Source organism: Lolium perenne, chromosome 7 (assembly GCF_019359855.2).
Source record: "Lolium perenne isolate Kyuss_39 chromosome 7, Kyuss_2.0, whole genome shotgun sequence".
Taxonomy (NCBI): Eukaryota; Viridiplantae; Streptophyta; class Magnoliopsida; order Poales; family Poaceae; genus Lolium; species Lolium perenne.
In genome coordinates this window covers 225,755,397-225,772,888 of record NC_067250.2, presented here as the reverse complement: position 1 = coordinate 225,772,888, position 17,492 = coordinate 225,755,397, and the positions used below count along the sequence as shown (strand labels likewise).

General features: G+C 41.8%; 3 protein-coding genes and 1 long non-coding RNA gene across 4 annotated transcripts; 3 read left to right on the top strand and 1 right to left on the bottom strand.

The window, feature by feature from the left end:
- Positions 1–961: 961 nt before the first annotated feature.
- LOC139834086 (uncharacterized) lies at positions 962–8,352 on the bottom strand. The gene is made up of 3 exons (XR_011749401.1): positions 7,289–8,352; positions 7,091–7,196; positions 962–1,089 (listed from the first exon to the last, which is right to left on the bottom strand). It is a non-coding gene; the product is annotated as an uncharacterized lncRNA (long non-coding RNA).
- Positions 1,086–4,033, top strand: LOC127313767 (uncharacterized). Its single transcript, XM_051344238.2, has 5 exons — positions 1,086–1,216; positions 1,316–1,684; positions 1,752–2,183; positions 2,267–2,359; positions 2,456–4,033. Exons 2-5 carry the CDS (start codon positions 1,390–1,392, stop codon positions 3,481–3,483), a joined length of 1,848 nt encoding a protein of 615 aa, XP_051200198.1. The 5' UTR covers positions 1,086–1,216; positions 1,316–1,389; the 3' UTR covers positions 3,484–4,033.
- LOC127315434 (uncharacterized) lies at positions 3,576–6,836 on the top strand. Its single transcript, XM_071823238.1, has one exon. The coding sequence runs from the start codon at positions 3,576–3,578 to the stop codon at positions 6,834–6,836; it is 3,261 nt and encodes a 1,086-aa protein (XP_071679339.1).
- Positions 8,353–9,460: 1,108 nt separating the features above from the next.
- Positions 9,461–11,887, top strand: LOC127312050 (uncharacterized). The gene is made up of 7 exons (XM_071823585.1): positions 9,461–9,905; positions 10,043–10,118; positions 10,317–10,822; positions 10,888–11,007; positions 11,074–11,336; positions 11,410–11,485; positions 11,558–11,887. Exons 3-7 carry the CDS (start codon positions 10,709–10,711, stop codon positions 11,681–11,683), a joined length of 699 nt encoding a protein of 232 aa, XP_071679686.1. The 5' UTR covers positions 9,461–9,905; positions 10,043–10,118; positions 10,317–10,708; the 3' UTR covers positions 11,684–11,887.
- The last annotated feature ends 5,605 nt before the right edge of the window (positions 11,888–17,492 follow it).

Here is a 17,492-nt window from a genome sequence, read left to right as displayed (position 1 = left end):
CTGGAATCATCAGCGGGCTAGAACCACGTCAAGCTTCGTGCCTGCCACCGTGGGATCATCATCACCTTACCATTCATCCTGCATCTAGCTTTTCATTCTTAGCAGATGATTTTGTTTTCCTTCTAACAGTGTAAGTACATACCTGATTTTGGTCCAGTCTAGCCCTTCAGTCACATTGCTAGAACCAGCATCTTTAAATGACTCATTCTCAGCATTTATTACTCATCTTGTCAACTACTCTAATATGAATGTGTTGCTAACAGTATATTCTTAGCAGATGATAGATAAAGATAATTCAAATGAATCTCCACCCGGGGAGCGTACCCCGTTTAAAGATCTAACAAACAATAATATGGGTGAAATTACTGGAAAAACAAAAAGTACAAGCAGGTATGTTCGATTGTCCGCTGAGAAGAAAGAAGAATACCGACAAAATAAACAGATAGCCCGGCAGAAAAAAAAGGCTGCACCTCTAAATCAGCCTCGACAGCAAGGCATGTCATACCAACTTAGCCTGTGTTGCATTCACACTGAAATATATACCATGACATAAAGTACTTTTTGTTCTTTTCATTCATAAACAGGAGATCGTACCCCGTTTAATGATATAACCAACAAAGCTACGGAGGAAAATCGGGCACGTGGCAGTACTACCAGTTGGTATGCTCGAATGTCTGCTGACAAGAAAGAAGAATACCTAATGAAGCTGCGGATAGGACGCCAACAAGTTAAGGATGCAGCTCCAAATGCTGGTATACTGCAAAACCACACACGATATATAAAAAGGCAAGGTATTTAAATACTAATCCGGATATCTTATGTTGTCTGAACCATGTAATCAAACCATACAGGTAGACCGTGTTCTCAAAACATTACCGGAAAAAATCTCCTCGCTTCCTTCTATCAAACTGAGAAGCCTGCACATACCACGTGTGACAATATTGACGAACCAACTCAGCTTGCAGGTACATGTAAACTGAATATTGCTGTGTCATTATTTTTATAGCAACAACATGACTTAACTCTTTGTTACCAGGAGTGTGTACCCCGTTAAATGACCAAGCACTATCCGCTCCTACAGATGTAAATCTGGAACGAAAAAAAAGTAATAGTACCAGTTGGTATTCACGATTATCTGCTGAGAAGAAAAAAGAATACCTACATAAACAAAAGATTGCACGACAACAAAAAAAGGCTGCAGCTCTTACTGTGCAAGGTAAGATATCTTACAAATCATGAAGGAATGTTTGAAATTATTTATTTGGCCAACGACTATGCTTAAGAAAATAAAAAAAACTCTGGATTTCTCAAGCAGGTCAATCATGTTCAGAGACGCATGACATTGGCAAAAATACTACTAGGCGAGAGCGTGAACGAGCACGTCGGGAAATGCTAACATCAAGTGAGATAGAAGTCATTAATGCAGAACGAAGATCTCACAGGCAGAACCTATCACCCGGGAAGAGGGCAACTATGCTAGCTAATCGCAATGCAAAAGCCGTGGCTAAGCGGAACACTCCATGCGCTCAATCCATCGCGATGAAGTGCCCTCTTAGTTTGCAATCAGAATCAAACTTGTTGTTCCCACTAACAGTCACAAACCCCTCACCCACCGTGGAGGCATCCGCTGCAGCTCATGCGTCACAATCAGTGTGCACGTCCAACCACAGCACTGAGACTGACGGTAATTCATCATATTTACTCCCAGCAGTCTCATGAAACTATTACTTACCTGTCTGATCATGTTACAGGCGAATACCTAAGCAGGACATTAGACACTGATCTCTTCAATGATAACTTCATGGGATTCACGCAACAGACCGATGATCAGCAAACAAATCTCCTAATGAATCAACCAGGCGAGCAGAAGCAGGAGAACAGAGCTCATCGAAGATCTCGGGAACGAGCTGAAAGAGAACGGATGCAAGTTGCAGATATGCGACAGAAGAATGCACATCGGAGAGCAAACAGACAAAACATACCACATGGGGAGAGGCATGCACATCAAGAACGTTCGAATGCTCGTTTCACGGCTAAGCAGAACACCCCACACGCCGAATCCATAATAATGTCATGCCCCGGTGCATCTACCTCATCTGCGCCCAACCCGTCGTCAATCAGACAAGCATCACCTCCAGAATCAGCTAGGGAAACCACAAAAGATTACACTGTCGGGACAGACGGTAATTTATATGCATCTTTATCTTGCACTTTAATAATTCCTTAAGGATTATATTATGTACTTACCGATACAAAACTATTGAAGGTGATATGGAGGCGTTTCTTGCCAGGCTCATGGAGGAGAATCCCAACCCAACCAACCTAATGGACGAGGAATATTATCTATTCGCCGGTGAAGGTACAACTGCAAGCCTAACGATGTAACATCATTACTATGAGCTAACATATAACGCATCATTACTATGAGCTAACATATAACGCATAATGGGTGCAGGTTCCGACACTAATGACATGGACTTTGAGGAACCAGAGTCGAACGGCACAGGCTCTGTAGACGAGGATCCTTTTGACTTTGTGTACTCAAACCTGCCAGACAGCACACACATCCTTAAGCACGCCGACAACTGCTTGCTATGCACAGCCAAGAAATTCGAGTACGAGACCGATGGTTTCTGCTGTCGGAATGGGCAAACCGAGTTGCTTGAACCGGAACCTATACCGGAGCTCATGAGGCTCTGGTCTAGCTCTGATGCGGACTCTCGGCATTTCAGGGACAGCATCCGGTTCTTCAACGGACACTTCTCCTTCACAACCCTTGGCGTCAGCCTCGACAACAACTATACAAACATGAAGTCCGGGGTGTACACATTTCGGGCACATAAAACCATGTACCACAACGTGCATTCGTTCGGGCCAGGTTCTCGTCCGGAACATCTGCAACTGTACTTCTACGATGATGACCCGAACCTAGACCATCGTAAGAAATCTACGGAGAATTTAGATCAGTCCGTCGTCAAGATGTTAGTGGACATCCTGAAAGAAAATCCATACTCCAAACAATTAAGGAGATTAGGAGCCCAGACGGAAAACCTCGATGAGTACCGGATAGAGCTGAACACTGACCAGAAGCTAGACCAAAGGAGATATAACAAACCTATATCAGATGAGGTAGCTGCTATTTGGGTTGAGGGTAGCAACCTAGCGAAAAGGTTTGAGCGAAGCATTATCCTCCATGGTAATAACAATGATAAATACAGTATACAAGCCACACAGGGCTGTTACGACCCGCTCTCATACCCCCTGTTCTTCCCAAATGGGGAGCTCGGGTGGCATCCTAATATACCAAAATTTGGTGTGTCATATGAAGCTGCGCAAAGGTCAAGAGCAAACCGGGATAACGATGCAGGTTTGATTTCACCTTTCTTACTACATGTTGTACCTTTTAATTCCCAATTGTTGCCTAATATTTTCCTTTTTTTTGCCTTTCTACAGAAGGAAGAAGCAGGTTGTGCGTCTCTGTGAGGGACTACTACTGCCACAGGCTGCAAACACGACCTGCCATATTCAACCCCATATTGCATGGAGGACGATTGTTCCAGCAGTTTGCGGTCGACATGTACATCAAGATAGAGGGTTGCAGGTTGAACTGGGTTAGGGACCATCAGAAGGAGATACGTGCTGACCTGTATAAAGGCATTGTTGATAGCATCACTGCAGGAGAAACTCGAGCGAGCGCTGTTGGCATAAGGACGGTGCTCCCATGGTCGTTCAAGGGTGGTTATCGAGACATGAAGAAGAGACATATGGACGCAATGGCATTGGTGCAAACATACGGCAAGCCTGACATTTTCCTAACAATGACTTGCAACCCAAACTGGCAGGAGATACTTGATGATTTATATCCTGGCCAGACCCCGCAAGATCGACCAGATCTGGTTGCCCGTGTGTTTAGAGCAAAACTGGAAACGATGAAGGAGATGCTCCTCAAGAATCACATCCTGGGTGTTGTCAAAGCACATGTATATGTGGTCGAATTCCAGAAAAGAGGCCTCCCACATGCCCATTTCCTCTTGATCATGGATTCAACATATAAACTCGTTGTGCCAGAGCAGTACGACCAGGTCATATCTGCCGAGCTCCCTGACAAGAATAAGTACCCAGACCTCTATGCCATGGTAGTAAAGCATATGATGCATGGCCCATGCGGTGTTCTCAAGCCCAACAACGTGTGCATGCAGGATGGGGTGTGCAAGTGCAGATACCCGCGAGCTTTCAATGAGACCACCGTACAAGGGAAGGACTCCTACCCTGTTTATCGCAGACGGAAAGATGGTCGTCACGCTAAGGTCCGTGGCCAGATTCTGGACAATAGATGGGTTGTGCCTTATAACCCATACTTGTTGCGGATGTTTAACTGCCACATCAATGTTGAGGTGTGCTCCAGCATCAAGGCTGTTAAGTACCTTTATAAGTACATATACAAGGGCCACGATCGGACTTCGTTCAACATCGACCAGCCCGACAATGACGGTAACATAGATGAGATCAAAAGATATGTTGACGCACGGTGGGTTACTCCACCAGAGGCCATGTGGAGGATATTTGGCTTCAAGCTCTGTGATAACTCACCATCGGTCCTACAGCTGCCGCTTCATCTCCCATATATGCACAGAGTTACTTTCAAAGCAGGAGAAAATCTGACTGATGTTCTCGCACGGGATAAGGCAGAGAGTTCAATGCTCACAGAGTATTTTGTGGCTAACAATAATCACCCGTGGGCTCGACATATTTTGTACAGGGATTTTCCCGGAAGCTTCACATGGCAAACGTCAAAGTATTGGAAGCCAAGGCAAGAACGTCATCAAGTTGGTCGAGTTGTGTCAGCCCATCCAGCCGAGGGGGATCGATACTTCCTGAGGGTGCTGCTAAACCACGTACCAGGATCGACGTCCTTCGATGATCTGAAGACCGTCGATGGTGTCTTGTGTGGCAGCTTTCGCCAAGCCGCTGAGATGAGAGGTCTCATAGATGCAGATAACACGCTCGACCATTGTCTCACCGAGTCAGAACAGTTTGCGATGCCAGCTTCGCTGAGGAGGCTCTTCGCAACAATCTTGGTATTCTGCGAGCCTGGTGATGTGCGAGGTTTGTGGGATAGGCACAAAGAGGCAATGTCTGATGACTTCCGGCGACATCACACGAGCCCAAACATAGTAGAGCAGAAGGTGTTGCTTGACATTAGTGGCATGTTGCAATCCATGGGCAAAGACATAAAGATGTTTGATCTTCCCGATATAGACGAGACATATGACACCACAGGAGGCGAGGCCAGAGAGATCATCGAAGAGAGAAATATCGAGGTTGATTCCAGGGACGAGAATCTTGAGTCCTCTCTAAATCCTGAGCAAAGGTGTGCCTATGCCAAGATATTGTCAGCGGTTGACAGCGCTGAAGGAGGTGTCTTCTTTGTCGATGGCCCAGGAGGCACGGGGAAGACCTTTTTGTATAGGGCGCTCCTTGCCAAGGTCCGAGGCCAGAAGAAGATTGCTATCGCAACAGCGACGTCTGGCGTTGCCGCTTCCATTATGCCTGGAGGCCGAACCGCCCACTCAAGGTTCAAGATCCCACTGAACCTCGAAGATGGGTCATCGTGTAACTTCACAAAGCAAAGCGGGACAGCCAAGCTCTTAAGGATGGCGTCGCTCATCTTATGGGATGAGGCCACCATGACGAAGCGGCAGGCAGTTGAGGCATTGGACAACAGCATGCGTGACATAATGGGGCGACGGGACCTACCATTCGGCGGAAAGACTATCGTTTTTGGTGGAGATTTTAGGCAGGTGTTGCCTGTCGTAAGGAAGGGGTCACGGGCGGAGATAATAGACGCGGCCCTGCGGAGTTCATACCTCTGGAAGGGCATGCATCAGCTGCCGCTCGTCACCAACATGAGGGCCCATAGCGACAAATGGTTCGCAGATTACTTGCTGAGGGTAGGGAATGGCACCGAGGAAGCTGACATGGAAGGTAACATACGGCTCCCAGAGGATATATGTATACCATCTACGGACATGGATAAGGACGACCTAGAGAAGCTGATCGAGCATGTATTTCCTTCTTTAAGCGATAACATGGATGATCCAAACTACATGACTTCTAGAGCGATCCTCTCAACCAAAAATGACTATGTCGACGGTATAAACAAGATCATGATAAAACGTTTTAATGGCAAGGAGAAGATATACCACAGCTTTGACAGTGCAGAGGATGATCCGCATGGCTACTACGCTCAAGAGTTCCTACACTCGCTAACTCCTAATGGGCTGCCCCCCCACGAGCTTAAGTTGAAGATTAATTGTCCCGTTATACTCCTCAGGAACATTGATCCAGCGAACGGACTGTGTAACGGCACGAGGCTTGTCGTTCGGGGGTTCCAGAAGAACGCTATCGATGCTGAGATCGTGCTTGGACAACACGCTGGCAACAGGGTGTTCCTTCCTCGGATACCTCTCTGCCCGTCCGACGACGAAATGTTCCCATTTAAATTTAAAAGGAAGCAATTTCCGATCAGACTCAGCTTTGGCATGACGATCAACAAGGCGCAAGGGCAGACCATCCCTACTGTCGGTGTTTACCTACCAGAACCCGTATTCTCCCATGGTCAGCTGTACGTCGCCTTGTCTAGAGCTACCGCAAAGATAAACATTAAGATCCTCGTCGTAAAAAAAAAGGACAAGGGCAAGGAGATCGTCAATGGCCCATTAGGCAAAGGCAAAGCCAATGGCAGCGACCAGACCAATAATACCAAGAAGCGAAAAAGAGATGACTTGGTAAGTACCATGAAAAACATTGTCTACAAGGAAGTCCTTACCGCTTAAAGACGTCAGATCTAATTTTAGCAGCTTTCCATGAGGATTATTGTCGAGAACATCATGTTAATTACCGGCTTCTTTTAAGGTGTAATAATGGTTATATGAATGTTTCATATGTGCATTTGTTTTTCTACCTGCTACTTCTTATACTGAGACTGTCCATCCATTTTTTTTTTAAAAAACAATAGTAGTTTTCATGCGGGAATAACTGTCATGGTTCTGTTTGAACAGGGGAAATCTGTAAATCAAATGAAACTAACCTGTTTGACGTTGATGCCAACCCAATCAGCTGGAACACTTCATATCTGAATGCCATAAGGCCCTCAATGGTGATGTTGAAACTTCTGGTCCTGACTGGCAACACATCTGAAAACGAAATCATTGATCTTGTTAGGCCTGCCTTCAAGATCAAATGTAAGCTCACTATCTCTTGGGCAGATGGCTTCGATTTTACTTACAAAAACTCACTGATTATGTTTGTCATAGCACTTATTCGAGTTGGTTCATGCTGATCCTATGATAGAAAGGATTAGAGTTGCCCCCTACATCACAATAATGATTATCAAAATTAATAAATCCTACAAGGAGCGTGCACAATACAATTCAATCTCACTTGTGAAACATTTCTTTTAACATCGTAATACTGAATCTGGTTGAATAATAAAACCTTAAAAACGAAAAGGAGTGCACATGCCTTCCCCTCTCCCACAGTCCCACCCTAAGATAAGAGAAGGATAAGTGGAAGCTCTTCGCAGTAAGATGATTCTTCTTTCAAGAACAGGCCACATATTAGAGTCAGTAAATTTTCATTTTAGATTTTCTTTCAAGTGGTGACTGTTAAAAGTTGGCAACAAACTGATCTTATAGCAAATAATACCACCATACATTGGTATGCTATTTTCAAGTTTAATCAAAGAAGGAAACTACAAGTATATTAGGCCACCAAAATAAATAGGAAGTACTCAGGATTCGTCAATAAAAACAACATGATCCTACACCAAAATAAACAGGAAATAAAATATTATGTGCTCCAACACCTACCAAATACCAATCATATGTACCCATATAAATAGAGATTACCTATTATTCTCCTCGCTGATCAACCTTCACCAATCCAATACCGCAACGAATTCTTCCCGTACAAAAAAAATACCACCACGAATCCTCGTCGGCACCGCGAATCCTCATCGGCGACCATGGAGGAGAGGTGCGTCGCCAAATCCCTCTCCCTTCGACGCCGCGCCCTCGAATCCGTCCGTCAGCGCCGCGCACCTAGGCCTTCCTATCGGGTCACTGCGGCATCACGGGTGAGCGGGCGCGTCTGGCGCCGGTGGTCTGCAGTGGGCGTGGGGGAGTGGGCTCCGGCGTGCAGGCGCCGTGCAGTCCAGGTGGAGGACGGCTGCGCGGGAGTGGGCTCCGGCGTGCACGCGCCGCGCAGGCCAGGCGGAGGACGGCCGCGCGGGACTGGACTCCGGCGTGCAGGCGCCGCGCCGGCAAGGCAGAGGACGGCCGCGCGAGCGAGATTGACTAGCGGTGCTACGGTTCGATTGAGTTGGTCGAGTCAAAGGGAGGAAGAGCGACGGGGCAGGGGAGCTTGAGCGCAGACCACGATTGGGGAAAGTTGATTTAGGGGAATAGGATAGAGAGAGTGTGCACCGGTTGTTCTTATTCTTACTTGTTTTAAAGAGATTTTTATATATTATTAGGTGTATGTATATACTCTTTGCTTTACGAGTGTATACTTATCAGTTATTTATTTTATTTATTTTACTTTATGTCTTCTAGATCACATTCTATGGAGATAATAATAAGTCCGGACACGATGACACTAGAAGAGAACAAAAGTTCACCGAGTTTTACACAGCCAAAAGAGGTGCAATGAGAAGATTGTTTTTTTTATGATGAATGTTCCATATTTCGGTATGCAGACTTTGTTTGATAATAATATGTTCACCTTTGTAGATCATGGTTGGGGCGGAAACAGATATTGCTGATGCTCTGAAAGAACTCACCGGATCTGATGCGATGTTGGTAGAAGAGATAGATAACTCATCGACTTTAGACTCACGGGCTTTTACACAACCAGAAGAGGTGCATTTGCAGACAATCAATTCACGACATAATAAACCAAAGAAAGAGAACATACATGTTATGCCTGAAGGTACTTAGTTCAGCCCCGTTTATCCTCATTTCATTTCCGCTAGATTATTTTTACCTAACTTATCTTGCACATGTTTATATCGTGGCAGACTATATCTGCACTGCTGAAGATTTGGCTGTTATTAAATCAATCATGTCCGCACCTAAATTAACCCAGTTTGTCGACATCGGTGATGCTTTATTAACCAATGATGACTTGAGTTGTCTTACACGTGATGATGCATTCTTGCCGGGCGACGTAAGTCAACAACATGGACCACTACTTACATATTAATGACTAATAATAAATATATTGAACTTACATAATTTATGTGTTTAATTATAGGTTGTAAATGCATACATTTATTGTATAAACGCATATGATCATCTGCGGGATAGGGCAGATGGAAAGGTATATCTCAACAACACATTCGCCTTTGAAGTGCTGAAAAAATCAGAACATCGCCGTGCCATAAAACAACGGTTGCAACTTTATCTAAAGCATGACATGGTAAGAATTAACTTACTACCTACGGATCTGATTCAATATGTTTTAAAGATGTGTGTTTCTTAGTTTTACACAATATTTATTTCAGGTATTATTTCCAATAAACATTCCTAAGACTCACTGGTATTTAGTGGTCATCAATGCAAAAAAACGTTTGATACAAGTACTGGACTCACTTGGTGATGCAATGAGCCGGAGTGATCTCACTCTTTTGGTAAATATCTAATATTGATTTTGATTTCCTCTTTACATTGTCTTTACCTCAATATCTAATACCTCTCTCTCATATAAAAGCTGCAGGGACTTGAGAAGCATCTGAAAATCGCATCCCAAATGAAAGACTTCGACAAAGGTGAAAAGTGGAAGGATCTTGATGTCACAAAATGGCCAATAGTAGAGCAGTTTCAAGAACGTGTGCAAACTGATGGGTATGTTGAACACTTCTTATAATCTCTCTTTTTTAATGGATGCATTTATGTGTGTACAAATAGCGCATAGGTTCAAATGTATATTTATGTTAATTTTTCTACATGAGAGACTAAATCGGTGCCTGACAATTTTGTAGCTCATCATGCGGGTTATTCATGCTTAACTTTATGGAATATTGGACAGGTGATATTTTGTCTGATGATTTCACTCAGGTATGTTGTTTGAGAGTGGATTTGGTGATCACATGAGTAGCTGCGCATGAATTTACATTTTTTTCACCATTGGATCTGCTATATCTCCGTTTGTCGACCGACTGACTTTTCTTCCCGTTTTTCTTCCTGATAGCATTACTACCTGCTTACATCTTTTATAATGGCCTTAAGGAGATGTTTTTTAATATTATTTTGCAGGACGATATGAAAAAATTTCGCCAAAAATTAATCGTCATATTGCTAGAGTCAGAATTGAATAAACTAAAAGGAAAACCAATATACCATCAACCTACCAATGAAGGAATTGTGTCTAATTCTGACTGTGCTATTGTGGAGGGTCCAAACCAACTAGAAGTCCACATTATGCCCACGGACCAACACAAGTTGGTTAATGAGCTTTGCCAATACATCTTGAACATTCAAGATGCCCAACTTTTAGAGTAAGCAATATGTTAGAAAAAACAAAGTGATAATATGCATTGATATGATTTCATCATTCTTAACATTTTCCTTATAGACAGGAATGGCTGCGCAGTTCTAAACCATTTCCAATAGGCTTGAGTCTTAAAAAAATCCAGGACATACTCCGGATGGACCAACCTATGGATAATGAGTGCTTCAACTTTGGCATACGCATAGTGGCATGCAACGAGATCCTGCAGATGGTAGAGACTGATGTACACTACATGGATCTACGTTTTTGTGTAAGTTACTATAATTTCATATTTTCATTGGTATCACTATGTTTCTAAAACAACCTTTTTCTCAGACGGCGATGGTCAATTCTACACGCGGTAAAAAATTTCGAGTAAAGCCAAATATCCAGTCGTTGGCAAAGTTATTTGATAGTTGGCCTGGGATAGACTACAAAATCTCTTCACGCAAAGTGGTAAATATATTTTCTTACTTAACGTTGTCACGTGTATATGTGTTTCTAATGGTTGTCCCTTTGAAGGTTTTGCTTCCTTATGCATCTATGGACCACTTTAATTTGTTCTCCATCGATAAGCACAACTCTTGTGTGTATATTATTGATCCTGTTTCCATGCCGACATCATCGGAGAGTAAACTGGTTCGATCACATAAAACTTCATTGAAGTTACAAAGAGTTGCAATCTACCTAAGCGATGCACTTGGACTAGCACAACCTGGTTGGGATGCTGACATATTTTTCTGGCCACGTAGATCACCAGTTGGTATTCCGCAAAGTCCAAGCATGTGAGTACCTCTGAAAATAAATGTTTTACTCTGCTTTCAATAATAAAGGTATTGACGAAACATTCATTTACAGAAATGCGTCGGGTTATTTTGTTTTTTACATTATGATCTCATGTGATGGCAAAAAGGTGGTTCATCCAATAAGCACGGTGGGTAATCTACATTGCAGTTTTATTTTTTCATGAAAACTATACATGCTAATGACAAGTATTGTTGTGCAGAATGTGGCCGAGCTGAGGAAGAACTTTTTGGTACGCTTGCTCAAGTACGATAAAAATGAAGCAGAAGAAAATATTCCATACATTGTACGCCATATTCTAAAGAGCATCGAGGAGGAGATTTTTTAATATAAAATAGTTAGTCGATTTCTTATTTCCTACTCAAACATGTCACTTATGACGGTTGTTAAAATATGCTTCAAACATAGCAGAATCTTATGAGTTTTTTATATATCATGTGGCTGTCTTTTTTATACATGTCAATTTTTACAATTATTGACATATTGCGGGAGGAAATAGGAGCCGTAGCAACGCACGGGCATTCCACTAGTTGATTTAAAATCACTCGCTGACTACTAATGACATTAAATTTCCAATGATCATATTTTTTGCTTGGTATGCTGCCCAGAACATATCCAAACAGAAAAGTCTCTCACGTCTCTCACTTCATGATTGGCTGAAGGGTCTATTTAGCGAGAGAGAAGGCATAAAAACTGATGTTGTTTCTGTTTACTATTTACTAAAGCTTACATCCTCGGTTCATGTAAATAATTACACATTTTTTTAGATACTTAATTTTTTTTTATTTTTGCAGGTTTCAGAGGAATACATGACAATAGGGTTTCAATAAATTCATTTGGGTGAATTTGAGGTAGCTTTTACTTCTTGCATTTTTTTGTTTTTTCTCTCCAAAGAGTAGTTAAGTTGTTCGTATATCTGAATTTAAACAATAATAAGGATGTTTATTGGTACTTATCGCTAAATTCAAAATTATGTGATTCTTTGGACCATATATATTTTTTGATAAAATGTAACATTGTGGTTCTAAAAAAGGAATTTATTTTCGATGATTTGCTTATGGACATGAGATTGTCTTCATTTGTTAGCCGGGTTGCAATCACGTTCCATCCGAATCATCAAGAAAGATCCCGCACTTTATCCAAGACACAACCGGTACAAGTCTACACCTGCTTGCTCCGCAAATGAGCATAGCCTAGGATTGTTCCTTTGGAATTTCATACTACAGCTGTATTTTTCTTTACAAAATTTGGGAAACAGAACATGAGCTCTAATATGACAGTAATATTCTTATAAAGTTTCAGTGAATCCATGGTTCGACTCTTTTTAATTGTATGTCCCCCAATCTACGACCTCTCAAAATTTAATGCATTTTTCGTCATTTTCAGCCATTTTGTTTCCTCCAGTATACATTAAGCTATGATATGGAACTAAAGTACAACTAATATATATGATGTGTGCAGAAGAGGATATATGTCTAGATGCAAGAGACAATATTTAATTTAGAACTTCTTGGAAAGATAGATGTCGCTGAATCAGCATAGGCTAATTAATGTTATTGTCTTTGTTTTTTCGCAGGGATGAATACATATTCTTATGCAAGTGGATTTACAAATAAATACTAATGCTTATTATGTGTTTCTCTCGGTTTCTAAGTTGTTGTGTTCCTGGCAAAAAAAATGATGCGAGCAATCTCTTTCGTGAGTTTGGCAACTGTTAATTAAATGGAGGTTATTTAAGAAAACACTCCCTACTGATCACACTAAATTTCTTATAGTTGAATTTTTCTTGGTATGCAAACGCGAACATATCCATCCAGAAAGGTTTACAAAGGCAAAGGGCTTATTATTTGTCTCGCCCGGTTTGTCCGTTGTTGTATTCCAGCTGGCAAGAAAATTGATGTAAGCATTTTGTCCTGTAAGTTTGGCAAGTGTAAATTAAATGGAGATCTATTTAAAATCACTCGCTGACTACTAATGACATTAAAAGTCTCTCAATTTTTTGCTTGGTATGCTGCCCAGAACATATCCAAACAGAAAAGTCTCTCACTTCATGATTGGCTGAACGGTCTATTTAGCGAGAGAGAGAGCATAAAAACTGATGTTGTTTCTGCTTACTATTTACTAAAGCTTACGTCCTCGGTTCATGTAAATAATTACACATTTTTTAGATACTTAATTTTTATTTATTTTTGCAGGTTTCAGAGGAATACATGACAATAGGGTTTCAATAAATTCATTTGGGCGAATTTGAGGTAGCTTTTACTTCTTGCATTTTTTCTTTTTTTTTTTTCTCAAAATAGTAGTTAAGTTGTTCGTATATCTGCATTTAAACAATAATAAGGATGTTTATTGGTACTTATCGCTAAATTCAAAATTATGTGATTCTTTGGACCATATATATTTTTTGATAAAATGTAACATTGTGGTTCTAAAAAAGGAATTTATTTTCGATGATTTGCTTATGGACATGAGATTGTCTTCATTTGTTAGCCGGGTTGCAATCACGTTCCATCCGAATCATCAAGAAAGATCCCGCACTTTATCCAAGTCCAGACACAACCGGTACAAATCTACACCTGCTTGCTCCGCAAATGAGCATAGCCTAGGATTGTTCCTTTGGAATTTCATACTACAGCTGTATTTTTCTTTATAAAATTTGGGAAACAGAACATGAGCTCTAATATGACAGTAATATTCTTATAAAGTTTCAGTGAATCCATGGTTCGACACTTTTTAATTGTATGTCCCCCAATCTACGACCTCTCAAAATTTAATGCATTTTTCGTCATTTTCCGCCATTTTATTTCCTCCAGTATACATTAAGCTATGATATGGAACTAAAGTACAACTAATATATATGATGTGTGCAGAAGAGGATATATTTCTAGATGCAAGTGATAATATTTAAATTTATAACTTCTTGGAAAGATAGATGTCGCTGAATCAGCATAGGCTAATATTAATGTTATTGTCTTTCTTTTTTCGCAGGGATGAATACATATTCTTATGCAAGTGGATTTACAAATAAATACTAATGCTTATTATGTATGATACTCTACAGTTTGGCACCACAAGATATGAAGTGTTACAGTGTTTAGCCTTATATGCCCAATGCACCGCTACCTTTCATCTACACTAAATAAATCAAATTCACTGAAGTATGTAAATAGTGGCCACAATCCGTTTCTTTTTATTTCAATTGTTTTACTATAGATTTACTATAACTTAACATTTGTATCATATACACATCTCAAAGATAATATAGTATATTTGAACACACAAATACAGAAAGCTACAAAATCTAGCCGCGCAAATGCGCGGGTCCCACCGCTAGTTATTGTAATAAGACTGGATCATGTGATCCTTTATTTGTAAGACGATTATGTGTTGTAATAAATGATGTGTTGTGATATCAATCTATTATGTCTCGCAAAAACAATATTCCTGGGATTGCGAGGAATGGCATAATAGGCATCTGGACTTAAAAATCCGGGTGTTGACAAGCTGGTATCAGAGCCATTGTTGACCTTAGGAGACCCTAGTTAGAATGGACGTCTGAAAAACTTAGTTTTGAAACAAATGAAGTGATTATTTATGAAAACTTATTCTCCCTCTTATCCTTAAGATCTTCTTAAAAATAAGAAAGTTATGCTCTATTCTTCTTATAATACTACATAAAAATTTGACACACTACCTCTCTAACTTACTCATCATAATTCTTCACAGATGGAGTACACCTGCAAGTCTTATCAGCTTGGCCACGGAGGAAACCTCATGTTCGAGAAGGATTTGAAACAACTGGTTGAGTATTTAGGACGCCCGTATCCCGAGTTCTTCGGAATACCCCTCCACAATCCATCAGGAGGACAACCTCGGTGGGAAGTTACTACAGATCTGAGAGGAAAGCTTGGAGCCCCAATATGGGAAACCATCTGGTTTTCTGTAACGGGAAGCACTTGGAAGGAAGGACTAGTCAGAGCGATGCAAAAAGCAATTGCCCGTTTGTGCGGACAGAATGTGAACAAGCTCAAGAATACCCGCTTCATTTACTACCCAGGACATGACCCCATGGGAAGACCAATAATCATGCCCCCGCACCCGGAGATGAACCTCTATGTTGCCTACCTCGACTACATGCTGTACAAGACCCGCAAGGAGTTGGACAACGCCCTCGCCTTTCGCCAAACACCTTACTCGTAAAGATGAAGAATCCCCCCTGAAGAGTAGTATCATTTAAAGCACTTTCGTATGTGTGAGTTGTATCAAGATCCCCTTGTATCGTAGAACGAATGAATGGTTCTTCGAACCAACGGTGTGTTAGCTTTGTAATATGTGATGCTTGGTATGAATGAAAAAGTGTTGTTGGTTTTTACCCCCGCAACACTACTCAAATTTTCAAGTTATGAACTTTTTAAACTTTCAAAACAAACCATAGAAATTTCCCTCTTATCTTATCATCTACCTCAATGTTCAGATGGCCCCACCAACCCGCAATGCCACCCAGGATGCCATGATGCAACTGTTGCAGACGATGATGGCAGACCGAGAAGCCGAAAGAGCTGAACGCCAAGCAAACATTGCTGCAGTGCAACAGATAGCTCAGAACAATCAAGGCCATGGAAACCACGATCACCCTGGATCGAAGCTGAAGAACTTTCAGAACACCAACCCACCCATGTTCAGCAAGACTGAGGAACCCCTAGATGCTGATGACTGGCTCTAGACAATGTAGAACAACCTCGAAGTTGCGGGAGTTGAAGCCGCAGAGAAAGTACTGTTCGCCACCCACTACATGTCAGGACCTGCCAGAGCCTGGTGGACAAGTGCCCGCGCAATGAATGCGGGGCAAATGATGACCTGGGAAGACTTTAAGCTGAAGTTCAGCAAATACCATGTGCCCCAAGGACTGATCAAGAAAATGAGAGACGAGTTCCGTGAACTCAAACAAGGAAGGATGTCTGTGGTGGAATACCGCGACAGGTTTCTCACTCTGTCAAGGTACGCCCCGGATGAGACCGACACCAACGAGAAGAGAAAGGAAAGATTTCTGAATGGATTGCATGATGAGATGCAAACGGTGTTAGTCAATATTCTGTTCGCTGACTTGGAAGCCCTCGTGGACTCGGCCATACAGATGGAAGGAAAGCTGCATCAAACCAATGAGAACCGCAAGCGCAGAATGATGAACCAGAGTGGACCCCACCATACCCAGAAGTACCGCAACAACTCCTCTGGAGGATTCACCCCAAGATACAACAAGCCCCCTGCTCAGAGTTATCGCCCCAACTACACCAACAACAACGGAGGACCCCCGAAGCCCGGAGGAAACAACAACAACAGCCACCACAACAACAACCACCCCAACAGCAACAACAATAATGGAAACAACAACAACACCAATACTGCTCCAAGGACTGGAAGCAATGCTACCCCCATCACCCCCAAGGACAAGGCAACAATCAACTGCTATGAATGTGGAGTTGTGGGTCACTAATCCAACGAGTGCCCCAAGAAGCTTGCCAAGATTGCCGCCAATACCGCAGCACCGGCTCAGCAACAGCGCCGCTTTGCAGGAAGAAGGAACCAGAACAACAACAACGGCCGCCTCTACCACATGAATGCCACTGAAGCTCAGGAAGCACCCCAGACCATGCCAGGTATGTCTTCCTGTTAATCAAAATGCTCAATCTCTCTTAGGAACCTAACTTTTCTTAAAATCTCGGGACGAGATTTGTTTAAGGGGGAAGGGTTTGTAACATCCCAAAAATTTCAAAACAAAACAAATGAATTTCCCTTTTTCCAAATTTTGGAACCAACAAAAACTTTTATTAAATTAAGTTTGATACATAGTGATCTTGCTTAATTATTGTGTTATTGCCATGATTGCTTGTTAAGGTATTTTGAAATGATCTTAAACCCTAAACCTCACCCCTCTTTTCACCACCCAAGTTAAAATAAAATAAAAGGAAATTAAATAAGAAAAAGGCATATGTGCCTATGGCTATATTTATAAATCTTTACCCTAAGCTCTTCTACTTTGTTTAGAGGTTTGGAAAACCTTCATACACCTTACCTAGTACTTATCAAACCAAATCCAAAGTGAAACAAAAGAAAATAAAAAGAAACTAAAAATGCCA